Source organism: Enoplosus armatus, chromosome 18 (assembly GCF_043641665.1).
Source record: "Enoplosus armatus isolate fEnoArm2 chromosome 18, fEnoArm2.hap1, whole genome shotgun sequence".
In the NCBI taxonomy this organism is placed as follows: Eukaryota; Metazoa; Chordata; class Actinopteri; order Centrarchiformes; family Enoplosidae; genus Enoplosus; species Enoplosus armatus.
This window is the reverse complement of record NC_092197.1, coordinates 19,348,046-19,373,686: the sequence shown is the minus strand read 5'-3', so window position 1 is coordinate 19,373,686 and position 25,641 is coordinate 19,348,046. Positions and strand designations below refer to the sequence as shown.

Sequence of the window (25,641 nt, the reverse complement as noted above, 5' to 3'; positions counted from 1 at the left end):
CGGGTCGTAGAAATCTTTACAGCTCATGCTGAACTACTTGCATGCTAACATCGCCAATGCTAGCGTTTGTAACATTCTGGGGAAACGTGGTTTTCACTGATTTCGATGTTGAGATTTCGCCAAGAAATCTAAATCACCACGAAAGAGACCGTCAATGTCAAGAGTGTTAACATTAGCGTGTTAGCATGCTGCGCTCCACACTAGAATATTACCTTGCCAAAGGTAGCACTTTAATGCGAACATGTTAACGTGACAATAGCATGTCAACGTGCACACGGTCAGCATCTCGGTCATAGCAGAGGCATCCTCGTCATGAACCAAAGTGTTCGACAAGGGGGGGGGGGGTTTTATCTGTTGGTGGCACTAAAAGAAAAGTCGGCTGATCAAAGTCGTGTCCCTCTGACATCTTTGGATTGGCTGCTGCTATCAATTGTGAAACCACAACTCAGTTTTTACCTAAAGACCATAGATTGCAGTATTCCAGCACTACAGTGTTTTAGAATTTGTTGTGAGAGCCGTCCCTAAAAAACAAACAAACAAAAAAACCAAAACCACATGAGACCGAAGGACAGAGAAACACTTTAACTTGGGCTTCATGCCCCGTGCTCAATGGACATTTTCTGCCCCTCTTGTGTGGTTCCAATGTAACTGATGAGTTTCATTCCAAAATGACAAAGACATTTTTATGTTTACATCACTAATCTAATGTTCAGATTTCACCGCGAACTCTAAACATCATGAGTGCTTTGTGCTTCTTCTTTTTTTAGGCATTTATTCGCAACACAAGCTGTCGCTGTTTAAAAAAAAAAAAAAAAAAGTTTTGTTGTTTTGTTTTGTTTTTTTACAGCTAACTTGGGAAATGATCCTCAGCTGGCAGAATTTTCAGCAGACATCCAGTTTTGTGGTGAACTTCAGGACTTTGTAAGCGTCAGTATTCAGATATTGATGCTTACAGAGAATTCACAGATAAAATTAAAAATGATGCTTTACTTTTTTTTCTGAATCGCTGAAATTCAGAAAACGGCGGTCGAACAAATGTCTTTGACGTGTAATATACCTCCTTTTAATTTATTTCAGCTTCAGCACATATGGGGGAAGATCTGCGCCGTCTGTAGGAACTGATAACAGATCGTGTAAAATTGTAATCAAACTGAACATTTTTAATGTGCTTGTCCTCATTATTTATTTTTTTTTTTACACGTTTGACACGGTGTTCATGGGCAGAGCTGTAACTCCTTTTAAATGTAAGTCTGACAGTGTTGCGTTTAGCTAAGTCCATCGGCCTGCAAGTAGTCCCCTTTGAAAAAAACATCTATGCATGTAAAGACTTGAATGTTTTAAAACTTCTAATCTTATCCAGTTTTTTGGTTAAATCGAAATCTTTTGAAGCAATAATGTTTGTTTGTTTTTAAATTGCACATTTATACGAGAACAATTTATACCTTTCCTTTTGTTTGGTGTTTGCATATATTTGTTTAAATGTGACCCAGTGCCTTATCAGAATCGCAGTAACTATTTCTAGCAAACGTGCCGGAATATATCTTCTCAACCGTGGACTTTATATGTATATTATTGAATTAAATGTACGTGTATGAAATATGAGGACCGGCGGAAGGTGTGTGGTGTTTTTGAGTGTACTGATAGTATTATTATACATACATTTATTATCATCAGAAATGTAACTACAGGTCCAGTTGGAAAAACAACTGCGCAACCACAGTTGAATATCATTCAATGTGAAAGGAAGGTTGGTAAAGTGTAACGTAGTTCTCATACATCCCTCTAGGTGGCAGTCTCTGATCACACACACTGCTGACGCTGCTGTCCCCTCGCCGCTGGCCTTCGGAGGAAGACCCGCTTAAAAACATTTCCCCTCCAGAAACGAAAAGCTCCGTGGTTGACAGCGTCCCGCCTCAAGGTTCACTTACTTAACACTTGTGGGGCTTTTGACCGTATACCAGAGGAGTCCTACAATATGAGTCCTCCGTTGATCACATTTCGTAGCTGACGTTCACCTTTTAAACCCCGCAGGTTACAATTCGTCTCGTCCTGTCAATAAGACGGGATGAGACGCATCCTGACGGACAGACGAGGCCGTACCTGAAGGCACCTGAGGGTCGATGAAATGTCTCTTCGGTTTGTCCTCGTAAAACCCCCGTGCCCTTTGACCCCTGTCAGCTCACCACAATTCCGCTCTCTGACCTGTAGACGTGGTCCGCTTGAAGCACGCCGAGGCCTTTTTTAAGGGTCTGCCGCCCCGCGCGAACCCCGTCACCAAAAACAGCCGACGTGAACGCCCCGGTTGTCGGTCCGGTGCAGTAATCCGGTCCCAGTGTGAATGGAAGCGGCGTCAGACCTGAGTCCAGCTCTGCTGTGGAGGATTGGATTACAACTCATCAGCGCGCACACACACACACACACACACACACACAGAGGAAACACTCTGCTTTCAGTCCTGTGTCCCTCTTCTATTCACAGCTCTTCTCTTTTTTCATGTTTTAATCATCCCCCTTTCAAGGAGTTTATCCCCTCTATTGATCTCCTTCTATCTCTTCTTACTTCCTTTTTTTCCTCCACCCTTCCTTCCCTCTTTCCTACCTTCCTTCCTCTCTGTAATTCCTCCTTCCTTCATTTATCCTTTCTTTCTTTCTTTCCTTCTAACTTCTTTAAGTGTTTTCTTTCCTTGCCTACCTCTCACCTCCCTCGTCTCCTCTCCTTGTCTCCTCTGCTGTTCCCCTTCTCTCCTACCGCCTCTCTGTCTCACTCTACCTCACTCCACCTCTCTCTCTCTCTCTCTCTCTCTCTCTCTCTCTCTCTCTCTCTGTGTCTCTCTGTGTCTCTCTCTCTCTTTTCTTTTCGCTCAGTGAGTCGCAGTAAATCCTATTGTGATGCTAAACTGATTTTCGGAAGAGAGAGAGAGAGAGAGAGAGAGCGGCAGACAGAGGGAGAGAGGCGTGGGGGGGGTTTGGATTTATGTTTGAGCAGATCTCATCTGACCTTCGTGCAGGAAGTTTCACCACTCTGGCATCTCGGTAAACTCTTCAACCTTTTTCTCTCCGGACTCCGGCGGGTGGTTTCGGGGTGTTGTCGGACTCTGCGTGCCGGAGGATCGGCCGCTCTCACCGCTTCAGGAATGCACTTTGTGGGAAACGCGGCTCGGTGCTCGGACACCTCCTGCTTTCCTTTTTACCCCCCCCTTTTTTTTTTTTTTCATAACGAGGAGCTCTAAATGAACGAGGGAAATGCGCTCGTGAAGGAGAGATCGTTTTCTTCAGTCCCCCCCCCTCCCCTCCCCTCCCTCCCTCTCTCCTCAGTCCGCCGGGCTGAGGGCAGAGGAGCCCGGAGTGAGCACTCCCAGGCGGGGCCATGGAGAGCGGCGGCCGGGCGGTGCTCCGACGGGCGGCGGGCGGAGGAGGAGGAGGCGGCGGCTGGGTGCTGGTGGAGGCCCGGCTTCAGGGAGGAGCCCCGTGGGGTTTCACCCTGCAGGGCGGCCTGGAGCACGGAGAGCCGCTCATCGTCTCCAAGGTACGAGACAGGAAGCAGTGCTGCCTTGCTGTGTCTTTATGATATGTCACCCCACTGGGACCTCCACAGTGTCACTGTGACATTTAGATTACAACAGTATGGTCAAACTATGGACTGATTTTTTTTGGGGATCAGTTTTATCATTTATAAATAATGTCAGTGGCAGAAGTATTCATCATTTTTAGGTGAAAGTACAAATACCACAATAGATGGGCCCTACCCCATATCAAACAAAAGTCATACATATTCATGTCTAAGTGCTTATTTTCAGGACAGTGTGCATCACTAGGCAATCAAAAGCAATTCCAATAGTCTAGTCAAAATGGAAGCAACAGAGGCTGGTGATATCCAGATTTCTAGTCAGGGGTCAAGCTCCGGAACCTACATTTCCCACAGTGCAACCGGTGGCATCATTTCATTTGACACCTCCCCTGGTAAAATGGGTCGGTACGGTCACCGCGCACAAACAGCAGCAGGTCCACTGTATTTGCTCCTCCTCTTGACTGTAATAAGGAAAATGACCGCCGATGACTCCCTTTCTGTCCCTACAGCCAGCGCGGCCTCATTTTATTAGCATGCAAATCAGCAGGCTGGTGTGTGTGTGCGCGTGTGTGTGTGTGTGTGTGTGTGTGTGTGTGTGTGTGTGTGTGTGGAGAGAGAGAGGTTATTCTGGGACGGAGGCCAAAAAAATAAAAACAGGACAAGAATGTGAATTATGCGTTTTCCTGGGTGCTTTCGAAAACACACTCGGACCAGTGTGATCCAACGACTGCCTGATGTCTCAACTTTGTCTGTCTCTGCCTTTCAGCCTCTGACTATTCCCCCCCCTGTGGCTTCGTGTTTCTGCCTTTCTCTTTATTTCTGTCCGTTTGTTTGTCCCTACATATTCAACCAGTGTGTCTCTCTCTCTCCGTTGTCTGTCCCGCTCTCCGTCTTCACCCATCCTGTGTTTAAACACAGCAGTGGTGGAAAGTAAGGAAAAGTACAGTGACACTGTACTCAGGTACAATTTTGAGGTGGTGGTTTGAAAGATGTGGGTGTTCGCCCGTCAGGGATGGTCTAATGAAAAGATACACGCAGTGTTGCATCATGGGAAATTGGGAGTTTTTGGAGCTTGATCACGCTAGGGATCAAAAGTCGGGATACGTCAGCCTCTGCTGCTTTAGTTTTAACACTTTGTGGACGTACGAACTTTGCTTGGGACACCTGTTTAAATCGCAGCCTTGGTATGGAGCCATGCTGGGGACTGAAGTTTCAGGGAGTCTCCGCTGCTTCTCTTTTGAATCTTGCCTTTATTAGATGGTGACAGTGTAGCGACAGACCAGATACATGGGGATAGAGACGGGGTACGAAATGCAACAGAGGTCCCCGGCCGTGTGGTATTTGTCTTAACCACTAGGACGCTTCTTTGATTTTTGCAAGTTTCACCTGCGTTGCTTCATTTGTCAACATGGTTGAGAACGGCTGCACTATTCAGAATCCTTTCAAAGTGCCCCCCCCCCTGCTGTCTGAGGATATTATCCCAAATCACTTGCTCTTTATTGATTAGAGGAGGTATGTTATTTCAGTCACAGTATGAACAGGCTGAGCTACTCTGTTTGGATATCTCCGTCTGCTGGATAATGAATTTCAGCTGGAATACCAAAGTCAGTGACACACACACACACACACACACACACACACTCACAGACTTACAGGGTGATCCTGCGAGCCTTATTTGGGTATATTTATTACTGAAAAAGGCAAACAGTGCAGGCATGTGCGCCGTTCTACGGAGCTGTTTTTCTGTCACAGCTCTGAGAGGATGTTTCATTTCCCTTTGCAGCCCATTAGACACATCTCCCATCTGTGTTTTGTGGTGTTGCTACTGCTTCATGTCGACACCTGTGGACGCATTTGAAAACCCGTCTTTGTTGGTCACTGGGCCTTTTTTGGACATTTGTTTGGTGTGTTTCATCCCGTCCACGCTTGAGGAACCCTCCCAGTGTTGGGGCTGCGGTGCGCGGGCGAACTCATATTATGCTTTTGTCGAAAAAGCAACACATGTTGTAATCCAGAAGAGGGTCGGACACACCCTGCAAGACATTCTTGGCAGTTGTTTTAACATTCAGAGAGTCCCAGGTGGGCGGGGTTTATTGTTCCAGAACAGCGCTAGATACCTTTGTCAATCACAGGAAAGCATGCGAAAAAAACCCAACTATCAAATGAAGGCCCTTCCTGGGTGCTCCTCATTTTTTTTGCCCCCGAATTGAGCTTTCAAGGCAGACCTCCTTCTAAAGCTGGGTGCAAATCCTGCATTGTTTGCTCAAATTTACACTCATGGCTGTAACCTTAGACCCCATTTCCACCTGGTAACACGTGACCCTGCATCTGGATACATCACCTGGATTATCTTTAGCAGGCACAACTGCTGTTAACGAGCAGGTCAGTTCAATAAGACGTGCACGCGCTCTACTTATTCTTCCTCTGCAGGAGGAAGGGTTCATCTGCGCTACTTTTTGACGGGGAGCTTGAGATACCGTAGCAGGAGGAGGGAGAGTTAGGCGACCTCTCAACTCATTGGGCGCATTGTTTTCTCGAGAGCGCGTCATTGAACTCCGGGCTGAAAATCTGATCAAAACGCGAACCAGATGTGGCCTTGCGTGATCCGATCGCATGCCGGTTGTTCATTCGCACCCGACCCAGACAAGACATCCAGATACGGATCACATGTTAATACCAGGTGGAGAGGGAGCCTTAATACTGCGTTCACGTCATATGCTCAGGGCTTAAGTACCTCGGCCTGATTGTTAAGGTCAAAGGTCAGACCGTCATTTCAATGACACCATTGCACTAACAAAGTTAACCACTCGGTCAAGTTTTGCACACGACTCAAACCAGGAAGAACATCTAAAGCCAAACAAAAAAAACGAAAATTGTGGCTAACACCATCCTCGCACCCAAAAATACAATAAAAAAAAAATAGATTCAGTGTTACCAACAGATCGCCATTACGCTTTCCTGGTCTGAACGCAGCTTTAAGATGACCGAAAACCTCCCCTGCATCAACTCGCAGTCACTATTCACAGTATTGTGGCACACCCAGTTTCCAGTCTCAGCTGAAAAAGCGCCTGACGTCAACTGTGCGCTAAACGAGAATGAGAGCCACAGCAGAAAGCGTGTTTCACCTCACGGTGGATTCGTCCGCCAAAACACGACCCAGCAAGCGCCCAGGAATCCAGTCTGAGCCGGCAGACGCAGACGTTTTGACGAGCGACGCAGGATTTCTATTGAGCTTATCTCCCAGAGAGGACGAGACCACAAGACAGTGTGTGACAAACACCCTCTCTCTCTCTCACACACACACACACACACACACACACACACAGTAAGAAAACAGACAGACGCATTCTGATACTGCTGCACACACACACTGATAGGCTGCTAAGAGGCATCATTGCTGATAATGCAGTGGGGTCATGCTGATACATGCAGTGTGTGTGTGTGTGTGTGTGTGTGTGTGTGTCAGACTGGGAGTTTCAGTTGAATCACCACTTAAGACAACAAGTGATGAGAAAAGTTACAGGAAATTCAAACCTGCATGAAATGTTTAATACTTGAACTATTTCAAAGTAAAAGAAACATGCACCTGACCCTGTGCTAAGCCCCGCCCCTCTTAGTTATAGCCGCTAGCTCTCCAGTCCAGCATGGCATATTCAGACATGTTGTCATGTTCGAAACAATTTGTTGCCTCCCGGGTTTTTTTTGCAGCGTTTTGACCGGTTTCCAGCAAGTTTTCGTTTTCGTTTCGGAATACTGAAAATGTCGAGCTAGCACGCCACCGTGGCAACATGTTTTCTACCACCCCGCATGCTGGATTGTTTGTTTGTTTGTTTACAGGACACACGTCTACAGTGACTATCTATATATTCCTTCAGTTTAGTTTAGTTTATTAAATGTACTCATATCATGAGAGAAAAGATGCTTCCTACCAGATTCAGCTTACTAGCTCATTTCCACATTCCCCATATTGCAGAGATTAAACACAGTTTAATCCGTTTGGTGCACTTTTGCTTCAGCGTGTGTGTTGAGTAGTTATGGTTGCTGAGGATGATTGGACAATCACAGCTCGGGTAGTGGTTCAGTGAATGGTCTCAATCCACTGTGGACACCATCTGGGTGTTGTGTCGTTTCGGCAAGCGTTGGGACAAATTTGGACAAAACGCCTCTGTTTTCTGCGCAAACTGTGGTGTTTTTGTGTTTTGTTGTTGTTTTTTTTTTTTAAACCCCCACAAAGAATTACAGAGACAGACAGGATGTGAGAACGACAAAGCGGCCAGGCGAACGCCCAAGACCCTCTACATGACACACGTACACACCATCAAGTGTTTCCTACCGACCAGAACAAGTGCCACTCAACGCGTTTCATCCACCGTGTGCACGCGGGTCATTGACCTCTGCGGTTGGCGTCTGTGCTACGCCATTGTCCTTAAAAGCTCTGTCCTCTGTCCTCAGGTGTTTGTGTTTATTTGTGCGTTTGTTTCCTGTGCAGGTAGAGGAGGGCGGCAAGGCAGTACGTTTGGAGCAGCCTCTGCTGGTCGGGGACGAGATTATCACCATTAACGACGTGGAGCTGACTGGATACAGGCAGGAGGCCATCGCTCTGGTCAAAGGGTCGTACAAGACGCTGCAGCTCACCGTCCGCAGGTGCAGTCACTGTGTGTGTGTGTGTGTGTGTGTCAATGTGTTCTTCACGGGCCTAAAACTGGGACCCAAACCCAGCACATGAGACCTGAAGCCATGTTTGTGCTCTATTTAATCCAATGCTGACCTTTTGAGAGAGAGAGAGAGAGAGACAGGTTGAGAGGTTGACAGTCTCTCTGGTTGATGAGGTAATGATGAGCAGGAAATGAAAGAGAAAACACAGATTGAAAACTAGTTTTGGATTTCAGTAAAGCAATACCTTAGATCGGGACCCCCGAGTAGGGGCCCCCAAGACAAATCTGGCGGGTCTCAAGATGGCTGAGAGGACATGAAAGCAGAAAATCACAATTCTGCTACACCAAATACACCAAGTCAGTCAAGTAGGAGCTTTATGCTAACGTTGCATTAGGACTGTATTTGACGACAGATGTGGGTGACGGCTTGAGACGCTCCCTCCCTGCGTCCCTGCGTCCCTGCGTCCTTGCAGTCAGCCAGTGTAATCTGTAACCGCTCAGGACTCTGCTGTACATCCTGGTTCATAGTCCGAATCAGAGCTGGTAGTCTTGAATAAACACACACACACACACACACACACACACACAGAGGCGGTTTTGTTTTACCTGTTATCTATCATCAGTCATTACTAGTGTTACTGTTACTGATTATCACATGCGTCATGTCGTTAATCTGTTGATCAACTCAGTGATCTCCATGGCGGCTTGTCCAGTCTTTGAAGGTTTCAGCTAGTCCCCCGGCAGCGACCTTCATGTTACAGCAGTTATTGACACGTTACCTCGACTGCACTTCCGCAACTGCGGGGCTACTCCGCAAGCGGGAAGCACAGCATGTCGAGGAGATGACTGATGTTAGCTGGCAAATCCCTCCCTGATTGGCGGAGTGCATTTATCTGCCACGCGTGCCGTCAAAATTCACTCAGTGGAACAGGGTCCACAGAGTGCTGCAGGGACGAGTCCTAAAACCCGGAAATTAGTTCCGGTTCCCTCGTCTGGAAGTCAACGGGGTTTTTGGTTAGACGCCTGAAATAAGGCGTGTGGTTACGCACAAGCTCAAGAGGTTTCAACGTTTTGTTCTACGACATGAAATACGTCACTCGCGAGCTTTGAAGCTTTTAGCGGCCAGTTCAGATAGCGTTCTAATCAGGTGTTAACACCGTCACAGCGATGGTTAGCTGATAAGCCAACATCGAGCTAGTCAGGTGGATCAGCGACGAAAGGATGAGTTTCCAGACAAATCAACCATCTTTTGGTGGAGATGGACACGTTGGATGTCTGGGAAACGCAGTGAGGGAGGTCTCCGGGTGCGTCATGCGCGTCAAGCATCTCTTTCAGCATTCAGGTTGAGGCCCTGCCAGGTAAAAAGCCAGGTTTGTATTTGGGTTTGGGGTGTGACGGCTGGTGAGGCTGCTGTTGCTACTGCAGCGGCTTTTATTCATTGGGAGACGCGCGCGAGAGGCATGACACAATGCGGGACTTTAGACTTTAGACACGAGCACACGCGGGCGCACTGCAGGACAGGTGTGGAGGCGCACATGGCGTTGTGGGAAGGCGTGAGAATTTGTCCTCCAGGCGAGCAGAGAGCAGCGGCGTGTGTGTGTGTGTGTGTGTGTGTGTTTTGGTCTGTCCGGCTACCTGCAGGAATCTGATGGGGCACCGCGAGAAGTCGACTGCTCTGAGGTCTGTTCCCTGTAAAAGCACATGTACAGTATATTCCATTCTGTTCCCTTGGGCTTGAACTGAAGCAGACTTGGAGGTTTGATGTGCAGTGGACTGTACAGCAGGTCAAACCGCGCGCTTGCATTCCCGGGACCACATTCACCTTTGGACTGTAGTGCCATGCAAGTGGACTCCCGTTTTTCCCATGAGCACTCGACTCTGCTCTCCTTCCTGCTGACCTCCTGAAAACAAAGCCTGTGTATTGCACCTCGTTTGCACTCCGGTCTAATTCTTAAAGGGTTAACTACACCACCAAAAAGAGAGTGTGTGTGTGTGTGTGTGTGTGTGTGTGTGTGTGTGTGTGTGTGTGTGTGTTTGTGTTTTGCGTGTCTTCCATCCTCTGTGTCAGTTAGACAAAAGGTGTGTGTGATGTCGACACCGGACACACCTGTCAGACGCCGCCGGGCTCACCACACCGGTCTGTCTGTCTGTCGCCCTCTCCTCCGTGCCTGCTGCGCTCCCTCTGATTGGTGCGTGCGGGTGAGCCCTGATTGGCTGGGAACAGAGACGTGAAGAGACACAGGGAGAGAGAGAGAGAGAGAGACACTGACACAGAGAGAGAGAGAGAGAGAGAGAGAGCCATGCCACTAGTGCACTCACAACAAGCTGAAAGCAAAGTGTGTTTTCCGAGGAGCTGCCCAACAGAGCTGTAAGTCTGTGTGTTTGTGTGTGTGTTTTGCGAGAACAAATCGCACTCAAGTTTGAATCAGTCTTAGTGGAACGTTTCATTTTTCATTTCCTTTTCATTTTATCATCGTTGCCGTGGGATCATCCGACTGGCCATGTTTCCTGACCCGCCGGACCTGTCTTCAGTGGTGTCGGTGTGTCTCCATATCTCAGCATTTGGCTCGGTCCAGTTTAAGTATGCTGTTATTACTGATCGACACGACGGACAGAACGACGCAAACAGGACAAAAGTAGCGTCATAATGCGTCATGAATGTCTTTTGATTCAGAGTTATGAGGTCAGAGCATTTCTCCAATTATTTTCCCTTGATGTCGGTGTACATATTACTGACATATAGGGCAAAAACGCGGTTGTCCACCTGCAGGGCCTGTATCGAAAAAAATAAATAAATACATGCCTTTTTTTACTCCAGTTTTTGAAAATACAAAAACAGAAACACTAAAGATACAAAAGATTGTATCGCCAGCATCTCATTGTCTTAGATGTAATGGATTATATGGGAACATAATCCTCCTTAACTTCATGTATCCATACTCAATTAATCAATAACAGACAGACAGTTGTTGGCGATTCTTCAGTTTTTTGATTTTTCTCTCACAGGAAAAAAAAAGAAAGAATAGTACTGTTTACAAAATGATATATTTCGTTTCATAAGCCAGTGGAAAAAAGTACATGTACTGTAGTTGGTGTTTTGAGTTGCTGGATTTTGAGCAACTGGACTGTATTTGTACACATTTGCACATGTGTGGGGCCCTCTGGTGTGTTGGGCCCCTAGATGCACAACCGGGGCCAGTTGCATACAAATAGACTTTGACTTAAATACAACTTTGAGTCAGACTTGCTGTAGACACTTAAATGTACCTGTTGTATGACGTTGCCCCATGAGTGACTAGTGTAAGACTGTCTTGGATGGCCTGTCGCGCAATGCATCATGGGTGAAATGAGACACAAAAATGGGGGATGGCAACAGTGACGCTTAGCAGCGGAAGATCGACACATTTTACACCTGCTGAAAACCTGTGTCTGCTTTAGGAAAACCAGTCTCAGGCCAAGACTAGTCTTAAATTAAGTTTTTGCAACTGCCCCCCCCCCCCCGGAACTCCCTGATGCTGATCGCGATGCCGATCAGACCAAACGTGAGGCGGCTCTGGCCCCTATCAGCTGCTAGATCTGGACTTTTGCAGTTTTAGGGCTGTTATGTGCTGTAACTGTTTCTTGACGAGCAACAGATGGGTGCAGTCTTGTCGTCACTGGGAGGTTTCCCGGGCAACCAGCACAGCAGTACTGGGTGGATGGACGCGCCGTTGTTTGTCAAGAAATAGTTCCAGAATGTAATAAATGAGACACAATCTGTTCATCCGCGTGATTTGAGGTGTCGGTAGGTGTATGTTTGAACTTTGGACAGCTGCTTCCAGTCCTTATGCTAAGCTAGGCTAATCACATCCTGACTCCGGCCATCTCCTTAACACACAGGCATGAAGATCGATATGTAGCGTGCGTGCAGCCAGAAGGTTTTGTGCCTTCTTTTAATTGATACTTGACACTTGCGGCTTTCCTGGTGAGTGAGGTAAGATTATCACCACCCACCTGTGCTCTGAGTGTGTTTGTGTGTGTGTGTGTGTGTGTGTGTGTGTGTGTGTGGGCCGAGTGTGTATCGGAGTGTTTAACTTGTGTTTGTGTGAATGCGTGTGCCAGGATTTCAGAGGATTTTCAAATGCAGTGTGTTCCTGCAAATTAAGATGTGTTTGAGCCTGTGTCGTGTTTATAATGCCCCCTTCTTTGTATTGTCTGTGTGTGTGTGTGTGTGTGTGTGTGTGTGTGTGTGTGTGTGTCTGTGTGTTCATTACCTATATTACTCCTTGCCTTGTGCCTTGCAGCTGTTTTTCCAGCGTTTTTTGTCCTCTAATCCCCAGTAAGCAGCAGTCTGCACTTCACTCGTGTTACGTTACACACAAGAGGTTTTGTTTTCCTGGAAGCAGCAGGCACCTGCTAGTCAAAGCGCCAGCATCATTGTCGTGTTTTTCATAGCGGCAGAACTGCGTGTCAAAGCAGAAAGTCTTATTTAGCCGTTTCATTTTCTTTCACTCCAGAAAGAAATGAATGCTGATGATTTAGCTCCTCTTAGAGTGATGCCTGAAAATGTTCAGAACGGTTTTGGAGGAGGAGGATGGTGCAAGAAGGAATCATCCTCTGGGGAGCAGGAATGTGAATGAAGGTCTAAACCATCTGGTCAGTTTTTTAGATATCTTACGCTGGACCAAGGAACTGGACTCCGGTGTCCAATATGGCATCAATTCATTTCAATTAAAACGGCTCACCCAGCTTATACCCCCCCCCCAAAAAAGTATTGTCTCTTCCCCCAGCCCCACCGCCTCCTCCCATAGACTTTACATTAAGATGACCTCAAACACATAAAAAAAAAAAACGTACTGTGCAGGCTCTGGAAAGCCTTCATTGCTTAAACAAGACTAATAATCAACAACCATGGTGGTGGCTCTGTGATGATGTTTAGCTTAGCGTGTTAGCATGCTAACATCTGCTAATCAGCTCAAAACACAAATTACAGCTGAGGTTGATGTGAATGTCATTATTTTTGCAGGCATTTGAATATAAGTATTCGACAAATTTTTTGTTGTTTTTTTTAAATAGTCCTCAAGGGAACCATGAATATCTGAACCAAACTTCATGTCAATCCAGCCAATAGTTATATACATATGTTAAACTGTCGCGTGAGCATCAAGACTGCACTGGGCAGTTCTCGCATTTAGGCAGGTAATGATGCAGGCAGGAAACACACAAGGGCAGGAAGTGGGGTATCTGAAACGAGAGGAGAGGTCAGTACAGTACTACGAAATGAAACAGGAAATGTGCAACAAAACAACATGGAGATATATATATATAGTATATATATATATATATATATACTATATATGGACTGATTGTGCTTGTATACAAGAGGACAATGTTTCGTAAAACATTCGGGGCTGTAGCCTCGGACGCCCCGCGCCTAACGATGCCGCTGGGTACTTGGTGGAGCCCATGTAGCTATTGTCTTACACTAGTAGGAATCCTCAGTTATGAATCTAGGAGCCGACTTGACAGGCGGCACCTGAAGGTTCTAATCCATATTAATGACACCAGCATAAGGTAGACGTGTACATTTTTCAGGCTGGCGGTGTTTGTCCTCAGAGTGACTCTGCAGTCAGTGCTTTGTCGAGCAGGTTCGGCGGCCGCCTGCTTCTGTTCTTCGCTGGCCTTAGTATTTGCATGTGCTTTGTTTTGCTTTGTTGGCGTGACTCTCTCTCGCTCAGAATGCAAAACTGACCTCGAAAAAAAAAAAAAAACCTGTCCCTCCTTGTTTATTCAGTCCTTGTGTTCTGGCAACGATTTGGCTAAAACCACAGCGATGAATCACTACACGGGAGAGTAAAATCTTTTTTCCAGCATGCACAAGCGTGATCCTTTCGTTCATTTTCATGTTTATCTTTTGTTTTGGATCATTGCAGAAAATAAGCTCTGTGGCAAAACAGAAGTTTATGATCCTTTACAGGTTTTGTTCGGCAAGATAATCCGCACCAATGAACCCCCCGCTTTTAGGATTTGTGAAGCGTAAACGGAATCGCCAGAAGTAAAAAGCTAACGTTAACGGCTATAAAGGAACCACACAGATAGATATAGATATACAGACAGATAGATATAGATATACAGACAGATATAGATATACAGACAGATAGATATAGATATACAGACAGATAGATATAGATATACAGACAGATATAGATATACAGACAGATAGATATAGATATACACACAGATAGATATAGATATACACACAGATAGATACAGAGTATGAACACAACCAGTGAGTAGATGACTTTCCGTGTTCTGTGCTCTTCAAACATATAGCGACTCAGGCTGCCGGGAGGTGAGAGGGTTAAAGAGAGCAGTCCATGTCATGTTTGGAGGTCATGCAGCATGGCGGCGCGGTTATCAGCAGTGTGTCACAGTGCGTGTGCGGGACGGTGGTTGTCGGGTTACAACAACAACAACAACAGCGATTGCGGAAATGTTGTTACAGCCGTTGTCGAGTTGCTGCGACCTTTGACCCTTTGAGCTCCTCAAGATTTGTTGATGATCCGGTGTTCGTTTCCATCGGCTTGTGTTTGTATGTTCTCCAGTGTAACTTTAAGGGTTGTGATAAACTCAAGTTTGTGTTTTTGTTGTTAGTGAACTCATAAAAACAGGACTGAAATTGGAAATGTATTCGGTGACTAATGCAGGCCAAGAGGAATTTGACCACTTTTGTCTTGTAGCAAAATTTTAATCGCAGTTGTGTAGTTGTCTGTAGGTGCCCCCCCACCCAGCCACCCAGCCACCCAGCCACCCAGCCACCCAGCCTCTCTCTCTTTGTCTTCTTCCATTCATCTCCAGCGACTCTCTTTCTTTGTGTCCTTTTGTTGTTGGTTGACGTAATCGAGCTTAATGAATGTTTGAGTTTCTCTGCTCAAGAAAAGAAGAGGAAGAAGTCATTACATGGACGAACCGCCACAAAACGGTTTCCCGGGAAACTGCTCTCTCTCTCTCTGTGTGTGTGTGTGTGAGAGAGTATTGTGGGGACACAGAGGGGTTCGCACAGTGACTTTGTGGGGACTCATCGTGTCAACCCCCCCCCCGTCGCTGTTGATATTGGACCATTCTGCACAGTCAGTGACACACTATCTGCGCATGCCACAAACGTTTGCGTTGTTGTTAATACTGCCCATCATTTAACTGTTTTCTCATGAACTACTGAACTCAATGGAATGGGGGAAAAAAAACAAAACTCTTGGCACGTGTCCCATGACTGTCTGTCACTCTATATAATTTGCGTGACTCTGTATTTGGAAATATTCTTGATGTCTGATGCTTCATTTCAGGCACATTTCCCCCAAATTCCCCCTCAGACTTTCCTCTGGCTGAACACTGCTCAGGCTGTCAGAAAACTGTTGAACTCAGGTAAAAGGTGCAGAGAGAAGCTGTGTGTGTGTGTGTGTGTGTGTGTGTGTGTGTGTGTGTAATGAGATGGAAAGTGGATGTGACAACACGGCCCCTCCTGTTCAGGTGATTTCAGGGTGTTGTGGCTGCCGCAAATTCCTCTGACCAGCTCGACTGGTTTCCCTTTAATGGGCTTTTATCTGTGCACCTGTCTGCGTCTGTGTGTGTGTGTGTGTGTGTGTGTGCGCGCGCACACATTAGTGTTTATGTAGCTGCTGTATGCAGTTCTGAATACTCACCAGTGGAATGTCCGCAGTTGATAATATAAGTCTGGGTGTGTTTCTGTGTGTGTTTGTAAGATGCGTATTGTCTTCGGTATTCATCCCTCTGTTTAAGAGGATTGCAGATCTGAATGGCTGCGCTGGGCGGAGGGAGGAAACCGCTCTTACTTCGATGAAAGAGGTGTTTGTTATCTGACGGCAAAAGTATTTGTTTTTCGTCAAACACACATTCGGATTTTCAAAGTTTCTTTCTAACATCACCTTCAGTGTTCTCTCCCGGATCACTGAACCAGAACCAGCAGTGATGTTGTGTATCTCAGAGACCCAGAGCATCATTAACAGCCATAATGACTGATTGCCTAAAGGCAGAAACAATATTCAAATTTATTGAACAAACATGGAACACGTCATGTAGTTGACAGTCCATTATATCATTTTACTAAAACTCCACGCGCTCTGTTACCTTCATTATTAACTTTACTTTTTCTTCTTGTGGCTGCATTTCGCACACGGAAACTGAGGATGGGCCGTGCTCACACACACACACACTCACACACACACATACACACACACACACACCCTAACCCTAAACCTAAATCTAACCTTAAATCAAGTCTTAACCCTAAAATGTAATGATTTACATGAAGGGGACTTTTGTATTTTGTCCCCAAAAGTAAACAGATTTATGTCCCCACAACATGAGTAATACACACTCTCTCTCACACACACACACACACACACGCACACGTTAACTAGGTCTGAATGTGGTTCACCACCGCTCTCTGGACTGGAGGGGGGGGGGGGGGGGGCCCGACACTGATTTGCATGCAGCCTGAGGAAAATCGAGACAACAGAGACACGTATACAATGTGTGGCTTATTGTAAACAAAAGTGTCTCCAAGCTGGATTTAATGGGTCCTTACTGGGACACTTGAACAGAACAGAGCCATCATTAATGCTATGAGATGTTGCGTTCACCTGCGCTTTCCCTGCTATGACTATAAGTCAAAAATGTCTGCTATGAAAAGGGCCTATTAAAAGCTTTGGCCTCTTCGCTGTTGCTGGTACCTCAGTTGACCTTTGAACTGCAGCTTTTGTATCACGCGCCGCGGTGAGCGGCATTTGATAAATGACTAAATTGCGATCGTGGTGTCAGTGCAGTACAGAAAAACAGACAGGCGGACGGTCCTGTTTGAACCGGTCGGACTTGAACGCAGCAGCAGGCCTGGTTTACTTTGGCAGCCGCGTGGTGGTCCTGTAAGCGCGGTGGCTGTGGATTAGCTCATCTGCTCTGGGCCAGATAGATCAGAAAGAAAAGGAAGCAATATTCTGACAGCGTCCAGGTACGTTTCAAAGATCCTGACCGTCTCTGTTAAGCTGCTGTCAGTGGATCGCAGCGCTTCCTGCAGATGTTTAACAGTAAAAGCACTGCGGCCACTTTAAAGTCATTAGTCTCTCCCTTTCCTTATAGGCTTTTAATGTGAAAAATGTTCTGCCTCTCTCCTCAGGGAGTTTGATCCAGGATATATCGAGGAGTTTGGCACTTCACGTCCCTCCCTCCCTGCTCCTCCTCCTCCTACTCCTCCTCCTCCTCCTCCTCCTCCTCTTTCTCCTATTTTACCACCACCACCACCACAACCACAACAAACACCATCATCATCCCACCACAGCAGACCATGTTCAGCAGGAGGAGCCCAACTACGCATCAAGAACAGGTAGGAGAGAGCTGAGACCCTCCATCAATTGATCATTTCCAAGGGTCACACCGCACTCGGCCCCGGCCTAAGGGAGCTGTTAGGCCCCAGGCTTAGACAGCCTTCACATCTCATCTGAGCTGGCCCTGCTCCGGAGCAGAGTTAGCCCCAAGTCTGCGTGGGCTCTCCCCTGAAAATCGACTAAGCACGGGGCCAAAAGGTGCCAGGGTGGAACAGGGCAAAGTCCCTCCAGGGGATAAGAATTTGGAGTAGTAAATCGGCTGCCGAGGGACCGGCTCAGACCAAAGACACCTCCTTAGAGTTGTGGTTGCCGCCATAGTGTCGCCGTCTGGGACTTCCCGTCTGGTATATAATAGCAGTTCCTTCCAGGGTCGATAAATTCTCGCCCTGTGGGTTAAAACAGGAAGTGATGTCAAATCAGTGCTGTCAGCTGAGGAGGTCGTCGCCCCTGGTGTTAGGATGTCCTGCCCGCGCTTCCTTTGTGCGTGTGTGTGTGTGTTCCGATCAGAGGATTTATTACCGTCCCGTTGTGTGTTTGTGACTCAGGGTCCAGACTCGGAGGCAGGAAAACAAACTGTGTAAACGGAATGCGCTCAGATCGCTATGGTAACCACCTCACGGTGGTATTTCCCCCGTGTCTTCGCCCGCTGCATCGCCGCAGCTCAGTGCAGCCGTTCGTCAGACTGCGTGGACATTAAAATTAGGTGTCACTACTGGGCTCAGCTATGTGAAAGATCCAATTATCATGATGATTATTAAAGATTTTCATTTCAGCTCTCCATCTTAAAGACCCCACATCTTAAAACCCAGTCGGTGTATTAAAAACTTTGGGATCTCCACCAGGGTTTTAAATAAAGTACCGTGGGGTTTGAACAACACTTGGTCAACGCGAACGCTTTATAACTACGTGAAAGGGTGCGAGTGCCATATCTGTCCTATTGACCCAGTCGTCCTGCTGTTGAGCTGTATTCTGTTATGCTGAGAGGGGTTTTTTTAATATTTAGTCTACCCTCAGACACCTCATTGATGGTGGTTTTGGTCAAACATTGAAAAAGTCAGCGCCTTGGGCTTTAAGTCAGTGGTGACCCTAACCCTTAAAGGATAGAATAGAAAATACAATATATATACGGTTACTCATACGCATATATATATATTATACAGGGTCATTTTATGGTGGTGTGCAAAAGTAGCACAACAGAAAAGTTCCATGTCATTTGTTTATGGCGGACTGCGGAGGATGAGCTTGTCTTAATGGAGTGTTCTGTGTGAATTGCCCGTTCGGTTGTCTGCGTGTGAACGTGTAATCTACAGTCGGTTCCTGGTTCAACACTGGTGTCTCTCTCTCTCTCTCTCTCTCTCTCTCTCACAGTGTTGTTATCAGTGTATAAACTCAGTCCGTGCAGACAAACAGTCTATAAATACTGACACTCTGCTACAGCCAGTTTCATCCTAATATGGAGGTCAGGTCCTGGAGTTACTCAGTGTGTGTTTGCGTGTGTATATGCATGTAATGAACATCACAGCCTCAGGGGGGTGCTAGTGTGACTACAGACAGACACTTGCTGATTTTTTTTCTTGTGTTCCTGCTGCCCATCCCCTTTATCATCAAGTAAAGAGTTTGGCTTTTTACTGTCAACAGTTGCGAAACGTGTCAGTCCTGGAAACAGCTCGAAGCTGTTCTTGGTTCATGGAAATCTCACTGCTCTTTTTTTTTTTTTTTCGGGGGGGGGGGGGGGGGGTGGGTGACTCAGCAGTTACATAGAACCTCCGGCGGGTCCTGCAAAGTGTCCTGCTGAAGTGCCTTTGAGCAGCGACATGTTGCAGGTGGGCGATACAATGAACTCTACTGTTGGTCAGATATAAACAGGCAGAATGACTCTATGCTCCCAACAATCCCCCCCGGGCTCTGGGTGGTTATCAGATACCGCTGAGGAGAGAGGAGGAGGTGGGGGGCAATGCTTGTCTCTCATAGGTCCAAAAACAGGAAGTGGGCCATCAGAGCCCCATGAGGCTGGGTGTTAATCTGGAGAGGACAGACAGACTGATTTATAAACAGTCCCTTCTCTCTTCCTCTCCTCCTTTCCTTTCCCGTCGACTCCTTTCCTCTCTGCTCCTCTTTCCTCCTCAGACATGTTTCTTTAGTTGAATCACCACATTTTTCTAAAACGACATCATCGCGTAATTGCACAAAACACACGCGCGCGAGCGCAGTACAAACAAACTCCCTTACACACACGCGCGCACACACACACACACACACACACACACGATTTAAAGCCAAACAGTGCAGTCTAGTGTTAGTCCCTGTATTGCAGTTTTTGGTCTCTATACAACTGTTGTCAGTGATTTTCATGGCCATTATATAATGAGTCACATAGTGTTGCTGTCGGCATACAAGTGTGTTTGGGTACACGAGTTGCATTAGTGCATTTTGGATGCTGAGCTGCACGTCGATAAAGACGACTGTGTGAAGTGAACTTGCGTAGAGAAATGTGGGTTAGCAGTTGTAAAAAAAAAAAAATAATGTGGTCAGTTTAACGCACGGTGAGTCACTTGCTAACAGAGCCTGAAGCATCTGTTGCCATGGTTACCTGGAGTTTAATTTACCATGAGCTGTGATTTAGACCGGTGTTTAAACTGTTGACTAGAATGAAGTCCTGTTTAGGACGTATAAACATGTTCGTGCTAACATCAGCTAACAGTCATGCTAACCAACGCAACAAGGCAACGCGCGTTTTTTTTTTTTCTCCCGCCACCAGTTTTGTGGTACGGCCCGCCCTACTGTGCTGTGATTGGCTAGTACTCTTTACTTCGACGCGTCCGACACTCGAACACAGTTGGAATCGCCGACCTCATCTATGTAAAAGCTCTTACTTGAAAGCACACTGCAGGAGTCCTTGAGGGGGTTCCAGGGGTCCTTGAGTGAGTTAACTGCTAACATAGTGTGTAGAAGCAACACTTTTGCTATTGTTACCTGTAGTTTGATAGTTTGACCAGAACTGTGTTTGAAGGGTCCGTATGTTCCGTAACTGCCAGCCAATCAGAGACCAGGACTAGTAGCAGAAGTAGAACCAATACTATCCATTGGCCTCTTATAAAGTACTCTCATACACACACACTTATGACACTTACTTTTGATACAGTTTTGACACACCCCGAACACGCACATACAAGATATTAACATAGTTTCACAAACATGTTTTGACACACTTTAACACACACACACACACACACACACACAGTTAGTGTATCAGCATCCACTTTTGCCCACCTCCCTCTCTCCAATTTTGGTTTCCGGGCAGATCAGAGAGATTATTATTATGGGCTAGAGGAACAGTTTCCCACGGCAACAGATAAGGTCTCTGTTCAGAGAGACACACCCTGCACACACACACACACACTCACACACACTCACACATACGCACTCAAGTCTATATTTTCCACATGGCTCGTATCCCTACACTCTGCTCCATTGCACTGAAAACACACTGTGAAAGGGTCAAAGTTGGGTCAAAACCCAAAGCAAGTTCACGCCTATGTGAATGCACACAGTGCCGTGCATTGCTACGCCTCTGTCTTGATTGACAGGTCTCCGTGGCCCTCTAAATGGGACCCCAATTTTAGAAAATGAGCATCATCCTGTATTGAAGAAGACTTGAAACTAGCACTTGAGACCATAAACTCATGAGGATGAATATTGACTGAGGTGATAAATCAAGTCAGAAGTAGGGTCATTTTTTTCATAGACTTCCGCGTACAGAGGCTTGATCCGAGGCCTGAGACCCGTCCGGATCAAGGTACACAACTTTAGGGGTGAAGAGCGGATCGTGGCAGCCCTGGGGGATGCATAAACACATCGTCATATTGTCACCTGGCTGTAGTCTCCCGGGCTAAACGCTGACACCAGCATGCTAACATGCTGATTTTTCACAGCTAATAAATACCCGGCTCGCCATCTTTGTTTGGCTTGTTAGCACGCCAATATTTGTTAACTGGCGCTTAACACAAAGTACACCCGGGGGTTGACTGGGATATCATTGGTTTTGCAGTGGTCATGAAAGGTCAAAGGTCAGGGGAGTCATTAGGATTTTTTTTTTTTTTTTATCACAAATATCTGTAGTAATTTATTCCATTTATTATTTAGGAAGTCATTTGTTACATTTTTTAGAGCAACTTGCCCAATACTAATCAATGATTCCTAACCTTTGTCAATATGTCTGTGCCTGTTTTGTTTGTGGTGCTGATTTTAATAGTCAGTTCATTGTTCACTGTAGAACCACATGCTGCATCATGAGACGTCTCTCTGCCCGTGGCTTCAAAATCCATTTCTGCTGCAATGACCTCAATAATCAACAGCTCTCTATCTGTCCCCTCGCGTCTTCCTCCTCCTCCTCCTCCTCCTCCTCACTGTTTTGCTTCTCCCTCCGTCCTCTCTCACCTTTGCACTTGTTATTGCTTCCTCTCTACCTCTCACCCCCTCCTCAAGTTAGTCTCAGCTGTTAGGCAGGACAGACAATACTGTGGAGTTCCGTCTCTCCCGTCCTTCTTCCGTTTTCCTATCATCCCTTCTTCTGTCTCTCTCACTCAGTTCTTCTCTGTCGGCCATCTCTCTAGGCTATCAGTCTTTAAGTTGCTTCATTCCTCAGAAGCTTCTCCCTGACGACGCTTATCTCCCTCCATCCTCCCTCCCTTTCTTGCTGCTCATTCTCACTATCTCTCACCCTACCTCTCACCCTACCTCCCTCCTCTCTCCCCTCTCCTCAGACCTTCAGTGTCTCTCGCTCAGCACAGCACATCGCCAGCTACCGTACAGGCCGACGGGGGCCGAGGATGTTTACTTTACGCTTTTATCGTACGGTGGCCTAATGACGCTTAATTGCTTCATTTGCTTAACAAGCTCAGGGCCGTGGGACCGACGCAGCGCGGCTCGATCCGACCAGCCAGCCCAAGACCGGAGCTGGAGCAAAGAGACGGATCAGAGGGCGGTAGGGACAGGATCGAGGCAAGTCTTTTCAATGGAAAAGAGGAGTAGATTCATGTATAAAATGCAGCAATAGGGTGGCTGCGTCGCTCTGGTTTGCAACTTTTTCAAAGGAGACACACTCGACGGGACTGCTAGAGACGCATTGCATTTAGAAAGAGAGTGTTCTTTTGTGTTAGTTTGTGTTAGAGAAGAGCCGGAGTAGATGCGGGTAGGACAGGAAAGCGGGTTCTTTTGTTAAAGGTATGGCAAACGAAGACTGCTGATGGTCCAAGAGGAGTCATAAAGTACAGTAGAAGGCAGCAGAGTTAGATTTCATCACAGGACAAGTACTTTTGGAAGATCTATTGTACGCAGGAAAGCATCTAAGGGAACGGCTGGGTAGAGTTGAATTCTGTCAAAATCAGAAAATAGTTTTTCTTGGAGCTTTCTGACACACCGAAAGGATTACTCAAAAGAGTAACGGGTGTGGAAATGGATCTTTCTTGGACTGTCTAAGTGAAGAAGAAAAACAGCGAAAAGAAGAGGAGGCCTACGGCCGAAGAAGAAAGCAGTACAGTAGAAACTAGAATAAAGTGGACTTTGAATCGAAGCCATGGAGCTGCTGGAGGCGTTCTACCGCAGGAAGCTCCGGAAGAAGCAGAAGAAAGCGGAGCTGGGCCGGTCGGATGGGGCGCTGTGTCGGGCACCATCAGAAGCCAGTGTCAACAGCCTGGCGACCGGCCTCATCTCGAAAGTCCTCAGGTTCACCTCCAGGTACAGCAGGTCACATGTTTGGTTTATTCAGTCAGAGAGGTTTTAGGAAATGGGATCGGGGGGGGGGTTTGCTCGGGTCAAGAACTTGGCTGCTCGCTGAAAGACTTTCCTTTTTAACGTGAATGTATAGCCGTCACATGGTTTCACAGACAGAAATAAACTTTTAAATAAGCATTTACTGTTGAATATTTGAGTGATAAAACGGTATAAAACATTTTAGTAGTTCCTCTTAGCAAAGGAGACGGTTTGGGGTGCTTCCTGTAACTCAATCAAAAATCGTCAGAGTTGATCAGAGTGAATGTGACTCTGAGTCAATGTTGGAGTCTCATTTCCGTCCCAGTTTGTTCGCCATGGCTCGACATGATCCTCCGGTTGTTGTTTTTTTAACTAATTCAGACCAAATTTGTAAAATGTACAACTTTGATATGACGTTTCTGACCGAGACATGACATTTGTGATTCAAACATAACCATGGTGATTGGAACATGACATTCAGGACTTGGACGTGACACTTAGGACTTGGGATATGCGATATCTATAACCCTGGTAACTCGGACATGACATCAGTGAGTTGGACAAGACGTTGATAGTTTGGACATGACATTTGTGATACAGGGGTGACTTTCTTGATAAACTCTACGCGACCTTGGTGACTCGTGCGTGACCTTTGCGACCCTGAAATTACTGTGGCAACTAGCAGGAAACCTTGGCCTAGCGGACATGGAAATTGTGGACTTTGTGAATTGTACATAGTTCTGGTGGTGTGACTTGACCTTTATGAATATGATCTGATTGTGAATGCAGGGTTTGAAACCCAAACCAAACCCCCCCCCCCCCCCAGAGCTAACGGAGAGGGTGAATATTTGTACAGCGGTGATAATGTTTTGAGGTATTCGAGTCACGTCCTCTCATTACCCAGGTCCCTGTGGTTCAGAGACATGCAGGCTTTCATGTCTCTGTCTCCCACTTACTCAGATACAATCTTTTCCTGTTTATCTGTGCGGATAAATAAAGAGCAGCAGAACATGTCTAATATGATGAGGACGAGGGAGGATTATTGTAGCCGCCATGTAACCCTAACCCTATTTGACGTCTCTGTTATCATAACTTGGGTAGATAGCACATTCAAAACTAATGACGGTGATGTCATGAAGATTATCCCCGCAAACGGAAACATATTCTTGCCATGCAGAAATGGAATGCAGTCTGTTTTTGCGTGTCCAGCGTCCGATGAACAAAACACACAGTCAGTGCAACACAGAAATCAGTACCAGAGAGTCCTTTAGTTTCAATTTGTCGCTTTTACTTTGCTGTTTTTTTTGGCCGTTTAGTTCCAGCTCTGATAATAAACTCTGCTCAGCAGCTGCTTCCCTGCAGCATTTTCAGACATCTAATGGCTCTGCCAGTGAAGATCTGTGCAGGATGAAAGGAGACAAACTCCATACGAACGAAGTCGTGCGCATCCCTCTCTGAGTTCTACAGTACACGTACTTCATTTTTTTCTTGGACATTTTGGGAAACACACTTATTCGCTTCCTTGCAGAGGAGTCCGAGGAGTTTGTACTGCAAATATGTAGCTGGAGTCAGCAGCCGGGGTTAGCTTAGCTTAACATTTAGACTGGAAACAGCTAGCCTGGCTCCATTTGCGCAGGAAGGGGGGAGGCTGCGGGGGCTGCAGATCGAAACTCAGATACAGAGATATCTACCTTTGTGAATATACGGTTTATAGTTTAAAGTTCATAAAACAATTTCTGGTCAAGTGCTTGCGGACGCATTATTATGTTGTGGTTCAAGTATGAAAAATACACTAAATGTAAATCTTAATATCCTCAAATCCCATCCTCCTATAGTATCCTGACTTTGTGCCTTCACCTCAGCTAAAAGTTTAGAGGAGGATCTGCGGAACAGAGCTGGCCATAGCAAATTAAGGGTGCAGAAATTCATATAAATAGATAGCATACTTCTTCGCTTGAAATAGTTGAAAATCAACAAAACTAAAATCTAAAACACTGCTTTTTAATGCTGCCTGGAGGCTTTTTGCCTGTAAATCCAGTGTTTCCTTATTTTGTTGGATAGAATCTTGGTGTCCTTGGTGTGTACATGTCAATTCTGTATGTCTAAGATTTGCGGTTTTAGCTTGCAACTGAGCAAATCTAAAGCTCAGTAATGAACACGTCTTCAAAATGCCAAACTGTCCCTGTCGTACCACCTCGCACCTTGCATATTGTTTTCCTTCAATTTAGTAATCATGGGAATGCTAACATGCTAATTTTGGTACCTGGGCATCAGTTTATCTCAAAATACAG

General features: G+C 46.2%; 1 protein-coding gene across 1 annotated transcript in view; it reads left to right on the top strand.

Annotated features, from left to right (window-relative positions):
• The first annotated feature begins 3,366 nt into the window (after positions 1–3,366).
• The window catches only part of shroom3 (shroom family member 3), a 43,698-nt gene continuing 21,423 nt past the window's right edge, over positions 3,367–25,641 (top strand). The window contains exons 1-3 of the mRNA XM_070924234.1: positions 3,367–3,525; positions 8,057–8,211; positions 17,392–17,598. Coding sequence (XP_070780335.1) covers positions 3,367–3,525; positions 8,057–8,211; positions 17,392–17,598 — 521 coding nt within the window. The remainder of the gene's footprint in view (positions 3,526–8,056; positions 8,212–17,391; positions 17,599–25,641) is intronic.